At 37.9% G+C, this 17,742-nt stretch overlaps 1 protein-coding gene across 3 annotated transcripts in view; it reads right to left on the reverse strand.

The window, feature by feature from the left end:
- The window catches only part of LOC109109514 (genetic suppressor element 1-like), a 285,518-nt gene extending 268,220 nt beyond the window's left edge, over positions 1-17,298 (reverse strand). For 2 of the 3 annotated variants that reach the window (XM_042743755.1, XM_042743754.1), the window contains exon 1: positions 14,806-17,287. In XM_042743755.1, coding sequence (XP_042599689.1) covers positions 14,806-16,965 — 2,160 coding nt within the window. In that variant the 5' untranslated portion in view covers positions 16,966-17,287. Of the gene's footprint in view, positions 1-14,805 lie in introns of all 3 variants that reach the window. The other variant, XM_042743753.1, reaches the window with a different exon arrangement.
- Positions 17,299-17,742: the final 444 nt, after the last annotated feature.

Below are 17,742 nucleotides of genomic sequence, written 5' to 3' on the forward strand. Positions count from 1 at the left end.
TATGTGCTTTATACTGTAAGTACTAATAAACAGCTTATATGTTAATAATAGGCATTCTAATAAGTAGTTAATAGTAAGAAGTGGTCCCTATACTAAAGTTTTATCAAAGTTTTTATTTTTTTTTTATTTTTTTTTTTCACATTTTACACATACACAATTTACTACCAAAACAATAGGTCTCATTCATTGATAATTGCGTGGTTTCTTTATATTTATACACACAGAAAAACTTCTCACAAAAACAACATTTGTACATAAATTGATTTGTTAAACCTCATTCTAACATTAATGAATTTGAAGTATTCTAAATGCATAGCTGTGTTTCGGAGGTTAGTCATTTGCATACATTCAAATCAGCAAACATATGGTACTATCTGAGGATGAGCTTTCACCTGAGAGCATTTGCAAACAAGATCCTCAAGCAATGCCAAGCATGCCATCCTCAAATCCAGTTCAAACACAGTACACATTAACATTCAGTGCAGATTACAGATCTCTCATTAGCTAGCTGTATTTTTTTATTTTGTATGTTTATCTGTGTTTTTTGATGCTGAGGAACCTTGCAGCTTGTGCCATAACACAACTGTCTCACTATAGATAATAAAATATATAATATAAATATAAAATTCTGAAGAAAGATCTAACAAATGTAAAATATAAAAAAATAAAAATCCTAACACATTTAAAACGCCACTCTTAAATTTAGAATAAATGCTTGTATGCAGTTTTCACGCACAAATTTGTGCATATACACGGTAAGTGAATAAGAACCAATGACACCATATTCTAAGGACAAAAACAATATTTTATGTTAAGCCTTGCCTCCCCCACAGAAATCTTTTTAAAATCTAGAAAGACACTTGAATGATCAAATATTGTCTACACAGACAAAATGAAGAGCCCGCAATCTATAAGCAAAGGCAGATTATTAAGGGTTGTAAAACTAAGCGTTTCATATGTAATGGCATTGTACATTGTGTATGTATTTATTTATTTATTTAGCATTCAAGAATCAAACAACAAAAACATTGGCTTGCACCAAATATTACTTCAGATATTCCAAGAGACAACTTAAAAGGTTTGTCGGAGTTATATTAAAAATTGTCATTGATATTTCAGACTGTTTAATGGCACTCAGCCGGTGTTGCAGTGCATCAGTCCAAAAGAAGTGAAATAAATAGTGCCCATCCATAATAAAAAGTGTTTCATACTGTTCCGGAGGGTGAACAAAGGCCTCCTGTAGCGTATCAATGTGTTTTTGTAAGAAAAATATCCATATTCAAAACTTAATAATCACTTTAATGTAGCTTGCGCCAACAGTTGTACACGGAAGCAGCTCCGGAAGGATGACGTATGAGGTCGGCATTGCGCATGCGCTGGTGAGTCTCGTGAAAAACAACTTTTGTTAACAGGAGCAAAGGAAGCAAAGTTTCCTTACTTAAGCAAAGGAAAACCAGTCTCCTCTTGGCTTATATCGAAATGCTTCGACATTCTTCTTTACAAATCCTCATTTTGTACTTCTAATTAGTGACCGTTGTTTTGTTTTGATCTCTCCCCTGCGCTTCCGTGTTTTTCACTTCTGAGTGGCGCATGCGCAAAGCCAACCTCCATATAGTACTTCATCCGCCCGGAGCTGCTTCCGTGTATAACAGTGAGTGCAAGCTAGATTAAATTGATAATTACGTTTTAAATATGGTTATTTTTCAAACAAAAACACATCAATTCGCTACAGGAGGACTTTGTTCACCCACCGGAGCTGTGTGAGACACTTTTTACTAAGGATGGGCGCTTTTTAGTAATTTATGGGCTAATTTTCATTTTTGGGTGAACTAACCATTTAAATTAATAGCAGGTTCCTGCACACTTTAAATCATATGTTTAATAATCACACTGTATAAATATGTACAAAATTTCACCTTCGTAAAATATTTATGTTTTCTTGTGGCACTGGGTTGGTTCAAATAGTCACTGGAAAAAATAATGTTTAAAATGTTTTGGACAGCTATTTGACCTGCAACTACTGCAACTACAGACTGTATTATAAATATGTGAAAAATAATACAAAACACTAAAATCATTGTGAGTACATTTCAAATTAAATCAGCACACTGAGAAATATTTTTTTTTTTAAATGCACACATTATCTTGTGAATACGTGAGAGCCCTGTGAAGCACACTGTTACAAAAAACACCTTAAAGATCACTGCATTACTCTCATGAATGTGAATATAGAATGTGTAGAATATAGAAGCACTGAACCAGAGAGAGTAATAGCTATAACCATATGCAAAATGTAAATCCAATGTACACACCCAATGTTGAATAAATATATACAAACATAAAAAGCCCACAAAATGGTGCCACCATCAAAGTCCTCAATCTCTCTCTGATACAGTATATGTTGTATAGGGGGGATTCCAATGAACTCTCTTTAAATACAGGGATAACCCTGCTGAACACTTGGATCATGGCTTCTTTTTGACAAAAGTGACCTGGCAAATTTATGATGAGCTCAAACCAAACTGTACACTGTTTACTTTTTTTTTTCTTTCTCTTAGGACATCAACTTACAAATGGCTTATAGTTGTCCCTGCATATTAATCTGGCAAAGGATCTTGGCTTGCTTCAAAATTGATAAATAATTATAAATGAATATAGTAGCATAATGCATGTCTGCTGAAGCCATGTAATTTGCTTTGAGTGAACAGACCAAAATTTAACTCCTTTTTTACTGTACATTTTGATACTGCATTAACAATTCATGGTTTCAAGCTCAAATTACACTTTCTAGAAACTGATGCCTAAACCAGGGAACTAGATGGGGCAAGGAAGTGTAAACAGGCTTGAACGTATGATTGCTAGACTGCTGATAAAGATTTGCATAAACAATAAATAAGTAATAATCAAAATTGGTCTGTTCTCATGGTGGCACATGATATTTGACTTCTAAATGTCACGTTTACTTCAATGTGTAACTTGGCAAATATTTGTATTTATTTCTGCTCAAATACATATGTAAAATTAAAAATTGAAATTTGAATGAAAAAATTAATATTTATTTTGTGCTTTGTCATGCAAGTGAAATGTAGACTACATAGCCAGGTGTGTGTGCTCTTTTGACATTAAAAATAGAATTAGAATTTTCCATTTTGTTAAATATATAACTTGAAAATATTATTTTCAAAAGTTGATTCAATGAGAATTATTTCTGTGTGTTGTATCCGGACTACCTCTGTATTGTGCTGCATACAGGGGCAGAACCTAAAATAACAGGGTTAGTTATGTTACACTGTGTGCTGAGCGAACAGAACTGCGTGACTGATTCAGTGAAGGTGAGAAAGGCTGGAATGAGCCAGCACACAAACAGAACCAGAGGAGCGGAAAAGATGGAAAAACCCTCTCATTTCAGAGAAAGAGGAAGAGTAAAAATAAACAATAACTTCCATCATTGGCATTTCCTTATGAGACCTTACCCTCACCATCACACAAGGAAAAAAAATCACAAATATCTGTAGTAACTCAATTGTTTCTCCTAGACAGAAATGGAGAGCAGATGAAGACTTGTGTTTAAATCTCCTGCTTTGCAGATGTTTCTACTAAAAAAGATCCTAGTAATCTTATGTCTCCTCTAATGTTTCAAAAGAGAAATACTTTTAGCAATTGATATGAGCTATGCCAAATTTTACAGCTCTATACTCTTACTTTATGTCAACAATTTACTGTCTATTTTTACTCTCTTAACAAAGACAAAGCTGTTACTTAAATGAGACAACTGAGTTCTCCATTTGCTGGGCAATGAAAGAAACTGTGTTTATCACAGGGTACATCTTTCATTCAGCAAGGATAGGACATAGAATACAGAGATTTTCCGGGCATGTTGCCATTGGCATGTTCAGTGGGGGTTTCACACAATTACACTGGAGCTGGGACAAAAGATCTCAAAGCCCAGGCAGGCAGGGCAGGATCTGTGTTTAGAGGCCAAGAGGAACCAGTCATGCTCCTAGATCAGGAAAGAATGGCCGGGTGACAGAACATCTCATTTTAAACATCCACACCATTTATTAAAAAAATAATTAAAAAAACTCATTCAGGGATTTTCATGGTTTTAATGTCACAACTATAAGCACATATGGGCACCCACATTTATATATCAACACCTATTCATGTTTATGTTATGAACTGCCATTTTCATTTTGTACTGTTCTCTGAGGTCCACTTATAATGTTATCAAGATTTTTACATAAAAAACATTGGCTAACGGTTGTGTATGTTTGGCAGCCTACATCCTTCATGGATGGACGCTGCTGTGATTTAGGTTAGAAATACTCAATACATATCAAACAATCCGTAATAACAGACAAAGCACTGACCACATAATAACAGTTGAACCCCCGCCCCCCCATAGGACTATAAATAATTACATAGTTGACCTATTAAATAGAGTCTGAAGCAAAATTATTTAAAAACCTTGAGTACTTTCTGTATTCTAAAAAAAATAATAAGTGTGCATGTAAATGTCTCCTTATATCCCCTAACCTAAAACACATCATTTTAAAAATTTGCATTGCGCCCCTTAATTTTTGTAATGAGCTCCTAAATTTTTCAATGTAGGAACACATGTGGAAAAATGTAAGCGTCAAGCCCTGGAACACCATGATTCCATTAAGTGTTTGTGTCAGTGTCCCTCTGTGTTGGTGTCCCCCTGCCCCCCAAAACTGTAAACCTACAGTAGAGTTACTCACACTTGTGTGGTGCGATATAACTGTCGGATCCAACATAGTCAGCACAGCATTGACTTTTAGTTGATCCTGTGTGGAATTGTGCCTTGTTTGTAAATGAATCCACAGTAAAATTAACTGAACAAAGGACCAACTTCTTACTGACGTGGTCTGGAACTTTATTAAAAATAAAGTTAATCTACTCTTTCCTAATGTTGGGATCAGAAGGAAGGCAATGCAAATACTGTGTTTTTCCACAACTTGGCACTGTACAGTGTCTTGTTGTCTTCTGAGACATCTTTATCATTTGGTTTCTGCATAGACCTGTGTTCGCCTCTCTCATTATTTACTTACTACATGCGTGAATTGGTGGGTTGGGGAAAAACAGACAGGCACTGATCTTCTTCTGCAGAGGCAGTGTTTACCCGCTCTATTACATAAAAAAAAGGTAGATTGGTAAATTGGCTTCAATATAAGCTGTTTTTAGACTAACAAGAAAGTTTTGAGTTCTGAAAGTTGCAGGATGTTTTTATAGTACAATTACCTCTTATATGTCAAAAGATCGAGGGAATTTTGATTTCTAAGTTCATGACCCCTTTAACAAACCCTCAGTAAAGCAAAAAACTATATTGTACATAATGAATAGTTCTTGCTGATATCCTTATTGTAACAAACTGGACCGCTGTCAACCCCCAAAAGGAAAAACTTCTTGGCTCTGCACTACAAATGACAGATCTGCTCTAATATGGACATCACCAGTAAGCAAGGGGATTTCTCAAACCATCAGAAACATTTGTGCAGAAGTAGTGCCAAAGCAAAACTGACAAAATGGAATCACTCTGCCAGTGACATTCAATTGTATGTTTCATCCACAAGTACAAATACAAAGAGGTCACCATATTCTTGTAGTGTAGCTTTATTTTTATCTTCATTTTAATATTTTTGAAGGCCCTAGTTTTCATTTAATTGTTGCAAACAATTGTGTATATTTATTCCACTTATCATTTAATAAAAAATAAAGGAAATGGATGAAAAACACAACTTTAGAGCTAAAATATTAGAGAGGTCTAAATCTGTCCCTATCTCTGTTAAATACAGGATTGATAAAATGACAAAAGACTGCCAAAACCAGTTAAACTGGATGTAATGACCACAGTCACAGAGAGGTCTGTGCTCATCTTTTATCTTTTAAAAAATCCTGTAATTTATTCAATGCAAAGACATCTTGGATTAAAACAATCTAAATATCTAACTGACATATTCAAGCTTTATAATGAGACCACTAAGTAGCTGAAAGAGTCAAACATCATGCAGTGAAAAGACACACTAAGTGAATTCGCTTTCAAGTGTACAGGCCTGGAAAAATGACACAAGGGCAGTTACAGTAGTTTCCACTGCCACTGAAACACAATAGCAGCACTATGTGTGTGTCTTTGCACATAGAGTTTTTCTGTTACATGAATTAACTTAGAGAGGAATTAAAGCCCAAGTTTGCTGATGTTAATGAATACTTATCCAAGGACTCATGGGTCATTAAGCCCTTCATTTCCAAGCCTGAGCATGAACATGAGCTTGCTGAACTTTAAGTACACTGAATTAAAGAAATGTTTCCTGGAGCATGGATTTAAGTTCTGGATAGTCACAGGGCATTTTGTTGCACACAGACAAAATAGGCAGTTTCCATACAAAAGGAATTGACTGTTTCTATTCAAAATGGGCTTCCCTACGGTGTCGCTACATTGACCACCACCTGCGTGATCCTTGAACTCTTTTTACCCCGCATCTGTTGCCATTTACTAATCCCTTCTTACCTTGTGGCACAGTGACCCATGCATGAACACATTACTAAGAACTGTATAACTGTATAATTAACAAACTTTACAGCTATTAAACTAAACTACAACACTGAACTGACTGAAACTAAATAATTACACTATCATCTTGCTACAGCTGCTTTACAGCAGAATTTAGATTTCTTTCATTTTTAAAGTTTGTATCATTGATTCTTTTACTTTACTGTTTAACACTGTGAAGCTGCTTTAAAACGATCTGTCTTTGTATAAAGCACTATAAAAAATGAAGTGATTAACTTGTTATTCTGTAGTGTCATGCAACACAGTTGTGCAAGCTGTTTTTAACAGAAATGTTTAATGGTATAGCATACAGTATCTGTAACATACAAACCATGGGTGTTCAATCATGGTTGTGGAGGGCCAATGTCTTGCAGAGTTCAGCTCTGACTTGTTCTATACCATTCCTGCCTGGAAGATTCTATTAATCCTAAAGACTTAGTTTACCTTGGTTCAGGTGCTTGGTTCAGAACTGGACTTTTTGTCAGTTGGATAACAATCTTAGCCCTGCTGGATAAGAGTCTAACGCTACTCCTGCTTGGACTTAGTGATGCTATCTTATGTTGGTCTGATGTGTTTCTGATAATATTAGCACAGAGCTCTGGTCTAAACATAGAAAGAGTCTGTCACTCCAGCAGCAGTTCCTGATACAGCTCCCATTACACCAGCGCTATTTTAGACATACCCAGAGACAAACAGCATTTCTGCATTTTATCTCTTCTCAAAGACCCACAGACAGGGCAGGGGAAGAGAAAGGGGTTAGTTAGGAAAAAAAAAAAAACATTTCACAATAGTAGTTAACCCACCTCATTCAAAGGCATACAACAGTGTTTCTCAATTAGGGGTATGTGTAGCAGTCACGTAATTGCAGGGGGTCCATAGAATCATTACAAAATGTTTATAACATTTTTTAGAATCATTATAACGATCATGAACATAAACTAATATCATAAACTGACACATAGCATCAATTTTGTTGTTACTGACACCAAGATAATTATCAAAACCAGTAAATTTAGGCTGAAGTTTACTGAAGGTGTGTTTTATATTTGCCGCCATTTTTAAACATTCACATGAACATCTCATAACAGCTCTTTGGAGAACAGAGCAGACAATATGGACAGGTAGACCTATTGCAATAATTACTGACTTATCACATGATATATGGACATGAACGTGATAAGTTTTGTTGTATTGCCCATTGTGATTATATGGCTGTTTGTTTATGTAAAAAAATAATTTTAGCCGATTACACGGTCTCTGTCATCTCATTTGCTCTCTGTGTCTGAGGCAGAGGCGAGCTCAGGCAGCTCCACACAAACAAACATACACACACAGACACACAGAGAGACAGAGCTGACTGTAAGAGGGGACTGAGGATGTGCGATTAACTGGTTTTCTTCACGTCAAGTCATATAATCATGAAAAAAATCAGTTTGCCATCAGTTGTCAAAAGATGAATTCGATATCTTTGTCGTAGTATCCTTTCACCGTTAAAAGGATTGCCATGACTGAAGTCAGCACTGTTCAGTACACTGAATTAATGGCATTGATCTCTATGAACCATCAGTTTCAATTTAACCCGTGGGATACACTGCTCTTCGATTGAGCCTTGTGAAATATTAATTATACATTTTTTTCATTCATGAATGAATCAGCTTTTTTTTTTAGCATATCCATTGAATGAATGTTTTTTAATCAGGACTCACTTGTAAAATCAATCCATTGCCGCCACCTGCTGGCGTAACAATGACTGACAGCCCAGCACTGATGCTGCTGAAATATCACTATAGTAGGGGTGTAATGGTACACGTATTCGTATGGAAATTTAATGGTACAGGCATTTCGGTTCGGTATGCATGTATACTGAGCAAGTACAGCATTGTTTTATCCACTGCACAAGTGAAACTTTATTGTATTGTTACTTTTAATTAGAAATAAAGTTTCATCTTTTGAATTAGGTCATTTTTTTCAGGAAATTCAAACAATAAATGCCGTTTTGATGCTGTTTGATGTGGCGTCTCATATCGCTGTATAAACACCTCAATTCAAATGCTGATCATTTCTTCCTTTTTACTATAGTTTTAATGCAAAATAAACATGAATAAACATCTCATGCCTCATGTAATCATTCAGTCAGTGTTTCAATTGTGGAAAGACGTCAATAAAACAGCTTGTAAATAAAATGTCACATAGCATTTCATTTACCTCAGGCAAGTCATCAGTGTCCACAGCTCGTGTCATGCAGAAAAGAGCATTTTGCGAAATATTAGACTATACAGCATTACATTTTACTTTACGTGTTAGTAATGTCTTTGTGTTTATTCAATTATTTAGTGTATGTTTAAATAAATCTGTTATGAAACATGTTATGACAGCCACTGTGTAAATTAATATATTTCAACAACAAATAGAAATGTTATAATTTAGCAGTTAATTTAAAAACTGCATTATGTGCAATTTACATACTGGCATGAAATGTTTTAAAGTTGAGTGTTGATTATTATATTTAAAAATAAAAAGTAATTAAGTCATTAATAAATAATATTTAAGTTTGGGCTATGTTATTATTTGTAACCTTATAGTAGGCTAATAAAAAAGGGCTTTCTATGGAGCATAAGCTGACGTAAACAGCCAGGTACATACCGAACCGTCATGTTTACCATTACACCTCTACTATAGTGGCATAAAATGGTGTTTAAATGACAATAATAATATTTCTCATAATTATAATAAAAAATAGTTATCGAGACTGGCCTATGGATGGGCCATCTACCAGTGGACCTGGCTGACACACCTGAAAAGCTGAGAAAAATGAACAACAGAAAACCTTGTCAATATCAGTGTTGGGTGGGAGGTCCATGAGGATTGTTTGAGATATTATGAGGGTCTATTACTCAAAAAATGTTGTGAACCACTTTCATACAAATCTGGACAACATGTGAAAAGATACAGTAACTGTTCTGTTATTATTAAATATTATTAAATCTGTTAGACTGATAGAATAAAACTGAATACAACTGTGGCTGTCACAAGCTGTAAAATTTGGCTTTGCTAGGCTGTGACGTAAACAAAACACCACTGGTTGTTTAAAAAAACAAAAGAGGATGAGCTGCTTGATATGTCCCAACTAAATCCTGTTTGAGTGGAAATTATGTCAACACACTGAATAACTGTGCATTTTAAGACAGTTCTTTGGGACTTTAAGAACCCATATTGCTAGACAACCAATAAAGACCAACCCCCTTGCGCCTTACCAACCTGCTGTCTGAAGCAAACTTTTCATATTCTGAAAAGTGATGTTCTAGGTTGTGATGGCTGCTAGTGTGAATTATATTCATATCTGACACAAGGATCTGACAGCATTTAATCTGAAATCCAATGACAGTGTTTGATGTGCATGTTCAATCATTAAAAGATCCTAGAACTCTACACAAAAGAGAGAAAGTGGATCTGTCTCCCAGTCTCACTCATGATTTTGGCTTGAAATGCTGTATACAACAGCTGCTGTCTTTGAAATGGTTCTCTCTATCAAACTTTTACATGTGCACTTTCTCCCTCTCATACACACAGATGTTCACCCTGACATTATATCCAGCACTCTAACACCTGCTCAACCATAATCACTGCCATGCTACCAAAACTCAAAAATCTCTCACAGCTCAGATGACCACCGGCTGTCCATCTGTTTTTTTCTTGAAGGCCACCTTCTGACCATGGTGACCTTTGCCATATGAATACTCAGACTTGTACTGGCTATCCACTATACGTAATATTAACACAAAAATAAAGTGGAGAAAATACATTGGAAGAATGTGTAGGCATTTCCCTTTAAGATGTTACATTTATGGAAGGAAAATATTTAAATAAATTATGCAGTATGACTTACCAAGGTTTGCAGTAGTCTGTTTACTGGTATTTACATCACTATTTAATGCCTAAAAAGCTCTGTCCTCATCCTAGGGACTGAAGCACATAATATTATACCATTATAGACAGGTTATATATTTTGTTAATACACTTGGGTCTATTGATGGACATTTGTCTCGTGTTTGTAATTATTTTTTAACTGTTTGAGTGTGACAGTTGTTCTCTTTATTTGGTATAAACTCCCTAGTTTATAAAGTGGAGTGTTACACTATGATTAGTCATACCACCAAAACTTACACCATCGTAATCTCTATAATATATCTTTAGTGGCTAAACACTTGTATTCCTGTGAATATTAGAAGTAGCAGCCAGTTTACATGCTCTTAAAGCCTAATAATCTGTGCTTCTCAATCAGGAAATAATTAGCTGAAAATGAACTGGCACAGAGGTCATCCAATCTCAATAAAAATAAAGATGATTTTAGAGATGAAGGCATTTGTTTTCTGATGATTTGTTGTAAATAACAGTGCACTGTCAATATGTATTGCATTAACAAAGTTAGTAAATAAAAATATTTTTAATATAAAGTATTCCTCAAATTATGAGTTAATAGTATTTCTGTGCATTTAATTGTATTTTTTGTACATTTATGATGTAGCCATGTGAACTTACTAGAGCAACTCATTCTAGCTTTTAATACTAAGCAGAACTCTAGCTTTGAGGCTATATGGACTGGACTAGGAAAGATGCATTCTCACTACAATCTCAGAAAAAAAGGTACAAAAGCTGTCACTGGGGCAGTACCTCGTAGGTACTTAGATGTACACTTTAGGTACTAATATGTACCTTTAAGGTACCAATATGGACTGTTTAGGTACAAAGGTGTGCCTTTTGAAAAGGTACTGCCCCAGTGACAGCTTTTGTACCTTTTTTTCTGAGAGTTTAAGATGCAGCCTTCCATTTGAGAAGCATCCAATGTTAAAAGCAAAATGTTTCCATCTTTATCTTCTGGTGTTTTTACGAACCTTTTCCATCTTCCTCTTTGAGTAGTTCTTAAAAGCAAATGCCCAATTTTGAGTGTTGCCACCTAGAGGACCCACCAAACAGCGCAGTCTGAGGCTACAAAAGGCTACAAAATTTGTTCTGCAAGCAACCAGTCCAAGTATACTCAGCTGATGGCAACATTCATATCATACGCACTGTGTAATTGACAAGTTGTCCGCTGAAATATTCTTTCAGCGTCAGTCGTGCCACACAAACAGTGCTCCTCTTGTAAAGGATGTAACTCATCTGAACAAGCAGGAAATACACACATCTTACACTCACACCACTCATTCAAATAGGTGTAGAAGGCATCAACTCTAAATAAGTGGTTGAACTAGGTATTGCAGTCCAAATTCAAAATATTGGAGAGGGTTTTTTTTCACCTGGCACACAGGAACGAGCGCACTTGACGATGAATGAAATTATATATGCTGTGTTTTCCGCCAGCTGGCAACCCAGGGTGCTCAGATACAATTGGGTGAACTTTCACAAACCAAAACAAAGACCGACATTCCGGCCTGGAACGCACATTTTCAAAGAAGAATAACTGACTGTAGCTTTGTTTTTCAGATAAACAAGTATGATAACTTAGCATGTTTCTTAAACATCTGCAAACATATTGTGGTATTTTTATGCTTTAGTAGAGTCAAAATCTTACATACAGCACCTTTAACTATCATCTCTGATTAATTAAACCGTGTTTAAAGTTTTCCATGCTGTGTCAATTTTGCCGAAATCTAATAATGCCTCTGAAGAATGATGACAATATATATATATAATATAACAACACACAACATAACTACTGAAATACTGTTAGAAATATGTTACATCAAAGTAAAGTTTGTGCCAGGGTGACACAAGGCACAGTTTGTAGACGTGTGCTGAAATTCAAACTTTGTACTAAAATTTACATTTTGTCACTGCAATAATGACAACATTGACAAAAAAAAACTAATATTCAGAGATAAATTCATTCAAATAGAAAATTTATGAACATGTGAAGAGAGTAATGAATTCAGTGTTTTGAAGCCTCTCCTCCATTCATATCACTTAAAAAGTGGCTCCCATCCCATCTCCCATGGCTCCAATCAAACACCAGACAAGAAGCAGCTGAGACATCTTACAGGTATCATATCGCACAATCGACACATTCTAGTCATTATTGTATACAGGGAAAAAATGCACTTTAAGAATGAAAAAAAAATGAAATGAGATTGAAGTTAGGTGTTTGAAAAAAACAGTGCAAACAGAAAGATAAAAGACAATCTATTTAATTATATATGAAGCATATGTAGCCCCAAAAAAGAAAATAAAGAAAACAAAACAAAACAAACAAAAAAAAGTTAAAACCGAATATACAATTTTCTACAATATACAAATATAAAATTTTCCAGGCTAAGGTGAGGTCAATACATATAAATATGTTGCTGGTGATGTAATTTTAATGGAAAACTATGAGAATGGCACGTCAGATTTTTTAACAGCCTCTGGAGACATATTTAGGCACCACCACCATATGCCAAATGGTGTCTTCAAACACAGAACACTTAAAGAACACTTCACATGTAGTGTGCAACCCTCTTTATGCTTTGTTTTGCTAATTTTAGAGGCTCATGGTTGAAGGACATAATTTATTAACCAAACTGACTATTGAGTTATGTTTTATCTCCTATGGTTGATTTTCACCCGCATTTGCCAGGTTGGCAGGTTTTCATTTCAAACCCCGATTGTACAGTATATTAAGAAAGATTAATTGATAAATATTTCATCTTCTATTGGACATTTGCTCGTTCATTTAAATTGTAACTATTTATCTCACTTAATACAACAACAAACAATAACTTGCTTTACATTATTCCTAAAATATGATGACCAGTTTACACACACACTTCCCTTTATACTGTATGACTGCCACAACTTAGAGCTATTTGCTATCCACGCCTAGCTCAGATCATCTGCATACAACTTTCAGAGAATAACTTCCTGTATGCCAGGAAACACAAGAGTATATCATGAGAAACAAGGAGCAGGGTAAATGAAAGCAAAACAGGGTCATCTTTCATACAGTAGCAGGGCTTTAGACTGTGACTAAATGGGCCATTTTGCTACCTTTTGTTGTGGCTAAACTTTGTTAGCTGTCACACTGGAGCCTCTATAAAGTTGGTCAACTGTATGATTAGACTACGGGCTTTCATTTATTTTGCATATGAAATTTTTTTTAATGTTAAACACTCCGAAAAAGGAGTGTTTGAGCTCCATTTGAGCTGTTCAGTACAGAGTATTTACCAGCTCAGAGCAGGTGTGTTTTTTCTCAGAGCGATCTTAACTACATGGCATCATTTATAAACAGTCCTGTGGGATCCAGTGAGAGGAGCTTTAATTCAGCACAGAAAATCGAATATTTTGTCTCGGTGATTGAAACTAATTGCAAACCAGATGAAACAGCCTCAATATTCTCAACAGCAATGAACACAAGAAAACAGGAGAAATCATTGTGTCATGTACACACAAGTTTTCAATCCACAAATCATTATCCTTGAATATATTTACCATGGATTTACTGTAGTAAACTGTATTTAACATGGCATTTTGTCAGGAATGTGGTATAACTATAATGTTTTTAATATAGTGATGTGTATTGCAGTGTACTGCAGCCCTGCAGTAAACAAAGTCATACAGTACATACAGGTAGCTTCATTTAAAGATTTGAGAAGAGATGCTTTTGTGCAAAACACAAAATAAACATCTACCTGGACATTAAGATTGACAATATGTGAATACAGCTATTTACAACCTAAAAAACACACAGTGTTCCTCAACATACTCGAAATACAAAAACTACCACACACATACACACACACACACACCAGGGGACCAACAAAAGCTTGAGTTGGCCACTGTGAAGAATGTTTTTAAACAGAGCTTACGACCACTAGACTGTCTGCAAAATGTTTATTTCTTTAATGCAACAGGCTCCATGCTTTATCTACCCCCTGCCTGTTATGGCCACCCCACTCGCTAGAAAGAACAGCAGCCAGCCATAAACCTTCAGTTTCAACACTTGGCTCACTCACTCATCAGTGCATCAGATGAACTTTTGCATGCTGGCCCAGAAACAGCTCCAGCCAAAGCTGCCTAATAAACTGTACTAACTGAGACCCCAGAAGACTCTGAAAGACCCTCTAGTGGTTGACTGAAAAGAAAAAACTAAGCTGCGGGTATAATGATTTTCTAAACATGTAAAATTGTTTGTAACTGCCTGGACTATGAAACAAGAGTCTAAAGATTATAATGGAAAGCAGTCTGGCCCATAACATTCTTACCTTGTTTTGTGTGATTCCACTAACCGGTTTCATGTTCTGCCCAGCCAGCACCATGGACTTACATTCCACACAGGAGCCAATTGTTAACTGCTTGCCATTGTCAATTACCAGGGTCTGGCTGACCCTTGGAGCATAGAGGAAAACAGGCAAGCGATCAACACACACTGCCTTCAGTCCAAGAGGTCTCTTCTTCTCTTTTCTGCAGAAGAAGCAGATGAAAGTGTTGCAGTTATACTGACGTGCCCAGGGGCTGCTGGACGGGCCTGATTCTGAGCCCTGACTCTCATGTTGGGTCCACTGGCCCAGCAGGTCATGATAGCACAGTGCACAGGCAGACACAAGGCCCGTGGAATCAGCAGGGTGGGCACGGGGAGCGGGAGGGTGGACAGTTAGAAAGGGAAAAAAGGGTTCTCTTTCTCCACAACGCCCAGGAGGGTTAACATGAAGTTGATACTCGGTTCTTCCAGACAGTTCCTCCCCACACAAGTAACAGATGGAGGTGTGGCTTGCGGTTGTGGTGGCAGTCTGAGAAGGGGTCGACAGGGGTCCTCTGGGGGGGGATACCAAGACTCCTCCCCTTCCCATGGCCAGGTGGTATCTCTCAAGAAACGTGGGGATGGAAGTAATGAGCTCCTCGCTTAGACAGAGGCAGTACTCTGCCCAGATCCCTTCCAAGATGCGGTGACACGCGACACAGCAGTGTACCCTTCCATTCTGCATTCTCTGAGCATTTGGAGGGCATGGTAGCAGATTTATGAATGGAAAATACATTGCACTGCGGGCTTTACTTGCACCAACATGGGTGTATGCCATCCTGACCTCTCGACCGCAGTCCTCTCCACATAGGTAGCAGGCCTCCCTGCGATTCTGTGGCATGGAGGGGAGCGCATGGATTTTTGGGAGTCCATCCCCACATTCATTCATGGCAGGTGGAGAAAGAGGGGTTGCAGCACCTGTGTTGAGGGGCACCACATAGAGTCGCTGGAGAACAGGAACATCTGCAAGCTCGAACCCCTGCCACTGCTGCATGAGGGAGGAGTGGCAAGTGGTGCACACCAGAGTGTATCCACCCAGGCTAAGAGGCACTGCACCAGGTGGAGGGGTATGAAGCCACAGAAAAGGGAAGAATGGTTCACTGGACGCTCTCTCCTGCTTTTGTACAAATACCCTGAAGCGTCCTCCTTCTGGAAGCCTGCTTCCACAAATATAACAGGCACATTCATCTGAAGAAAAACTGGAGCGACATTTAGCTGCTTGGCACCTTTCTACATCTAAGAGAGATGATGCTGTGTGCTCTCTCTCGTCATCGCTGGTGATGTTGATATCGCAGCTGTCCGAATCACCGGTGGACGCATGTATCCACTGCTTATCGCACGTAATGATGCCGTTATCCTGCAACGGTGTGCGCACTGATAGACTATCATAATGCTGGAGAGCCGTAGACACGGATGAATGTGATGTGTGATTGATGATTTTAGTCGCACGCCGATCTGATTTCGGCACGTCCTGACCTGTGTAAACTCTGGTCGGATATCGCACTGACTCAGGACTGCTCTTAACACTCACTGTGCTCTTTCTGCTGCTTTCTCTTGATGCTTTATTAGACGCACGGAATCCTGTTGCATTATTGCTATTCATTACACACGCTGACAGGTCCAAGTCCTGCTCGGACAGGTCATTATCAGAGAATGAGGAAATGTCCGACTCATTCGCGTCGTAATTGCTAACGCTCATTCGTCTCTCCAGATCGTATGTAATGTTCCGTAAGTCGCACTGGTATGGTCTCTTGAGCCAGTACATGCGCTTCTCGATCGGCGTCCTGTTGCGCTCGAATGAGTTCCACTGTTCGCGCAGGAAGCAGTGGCACACAGCGCACACCAGAGCGTCCCCATCCGGACCGATCTCCAGAGCTCCAGGGGCCGGGTCCTGGCCTTGCAGGAAAGGGAAAAATGGACCATCCTTTTCTCGTTGGTATTTTACCTGTAGGCTCAGCTCTTTCCCCGGGGTTACCCCGCTCCCACAGATGAAGCAGTGGATGAAGAAGTTCCCGTTGCGCTCGGGTCTGCACACGCTGCCGGGCAGAGGGCTCTCCTCTCCGGGTAAAGCCGAAGCCATTCGCTGCTGAGCCTTGGAGATCGGCGTGAGCTCCGAATTGTTCATAGTTCCATGCGTAATACCTTCAGAATCACAAACAGCGTGATTTTAAACCCAGTGACATTCTTTGTGCGTTTTACTCACATATGTAGCCATCGATCCCGCGGAAAAAATCGCTCACTCCACAAACTTACTCGCTCCGTGGATTTTAGATTTGTGTGTCCGTGCGTGTAATCATCCAGAAAAGCACACTGAGCAACCATTTGGAGTCACATCCTCTTAAGCGGCGGGGTAATCCGTGCTGTTAGAGAGCAGAAAGTCTTATTGAAGTTGCTTGGCGAAGTTTCCTCACACTGTGGCTGTGAGACCACTGAACACAGCGCCATCTCTCTCTCTCTATCTCTCTCTCTCTCTCACACACACACACACACACACACACACACACACACACTCAGTCGCACTCACATACACGTATGTTTCACTCTATTAGTTAGGACATCTTATAGACTTACATTTTTTTTTATATATATATAAAAGGTTAAGGATATTTTCTATTGCTAACCCAACCCCTACCCCTAAACATAACCCTCACAGAAACATGCGCAAAACACTAGATTTAAATAGCAGGGACCTTTAAGGTCAGGCTCACCAGATGGTGTTCAACAGGTTTCACTTTTAGTGAGGACATTTTTGGACCTAACAAGTATAGTCAAACCTGCACACCCACAACACACACACCTACACATAGAGATGTTTGCTTGCCAAAGTCTTTAGACTTCCACTGGTTTTTATGTCAGGTAAATGATATTTCCTCTCACCCTTACTCCCAAACACCACAGAAAG

This window comes from Cyprinus carpio, chromosome B18 (genome assembly GCF_018340385.1).
Source record: "Cyprinus carpio isolate SPL01 chromosome B18, ASM1834038v1, whole genome shotgun sequence".
NCBI lineage: Eukaryota > Metazoa > Chordata > Actinopteri > Cypriniformes > Cyprinidae > Cyprinus > Cyprinus carpio.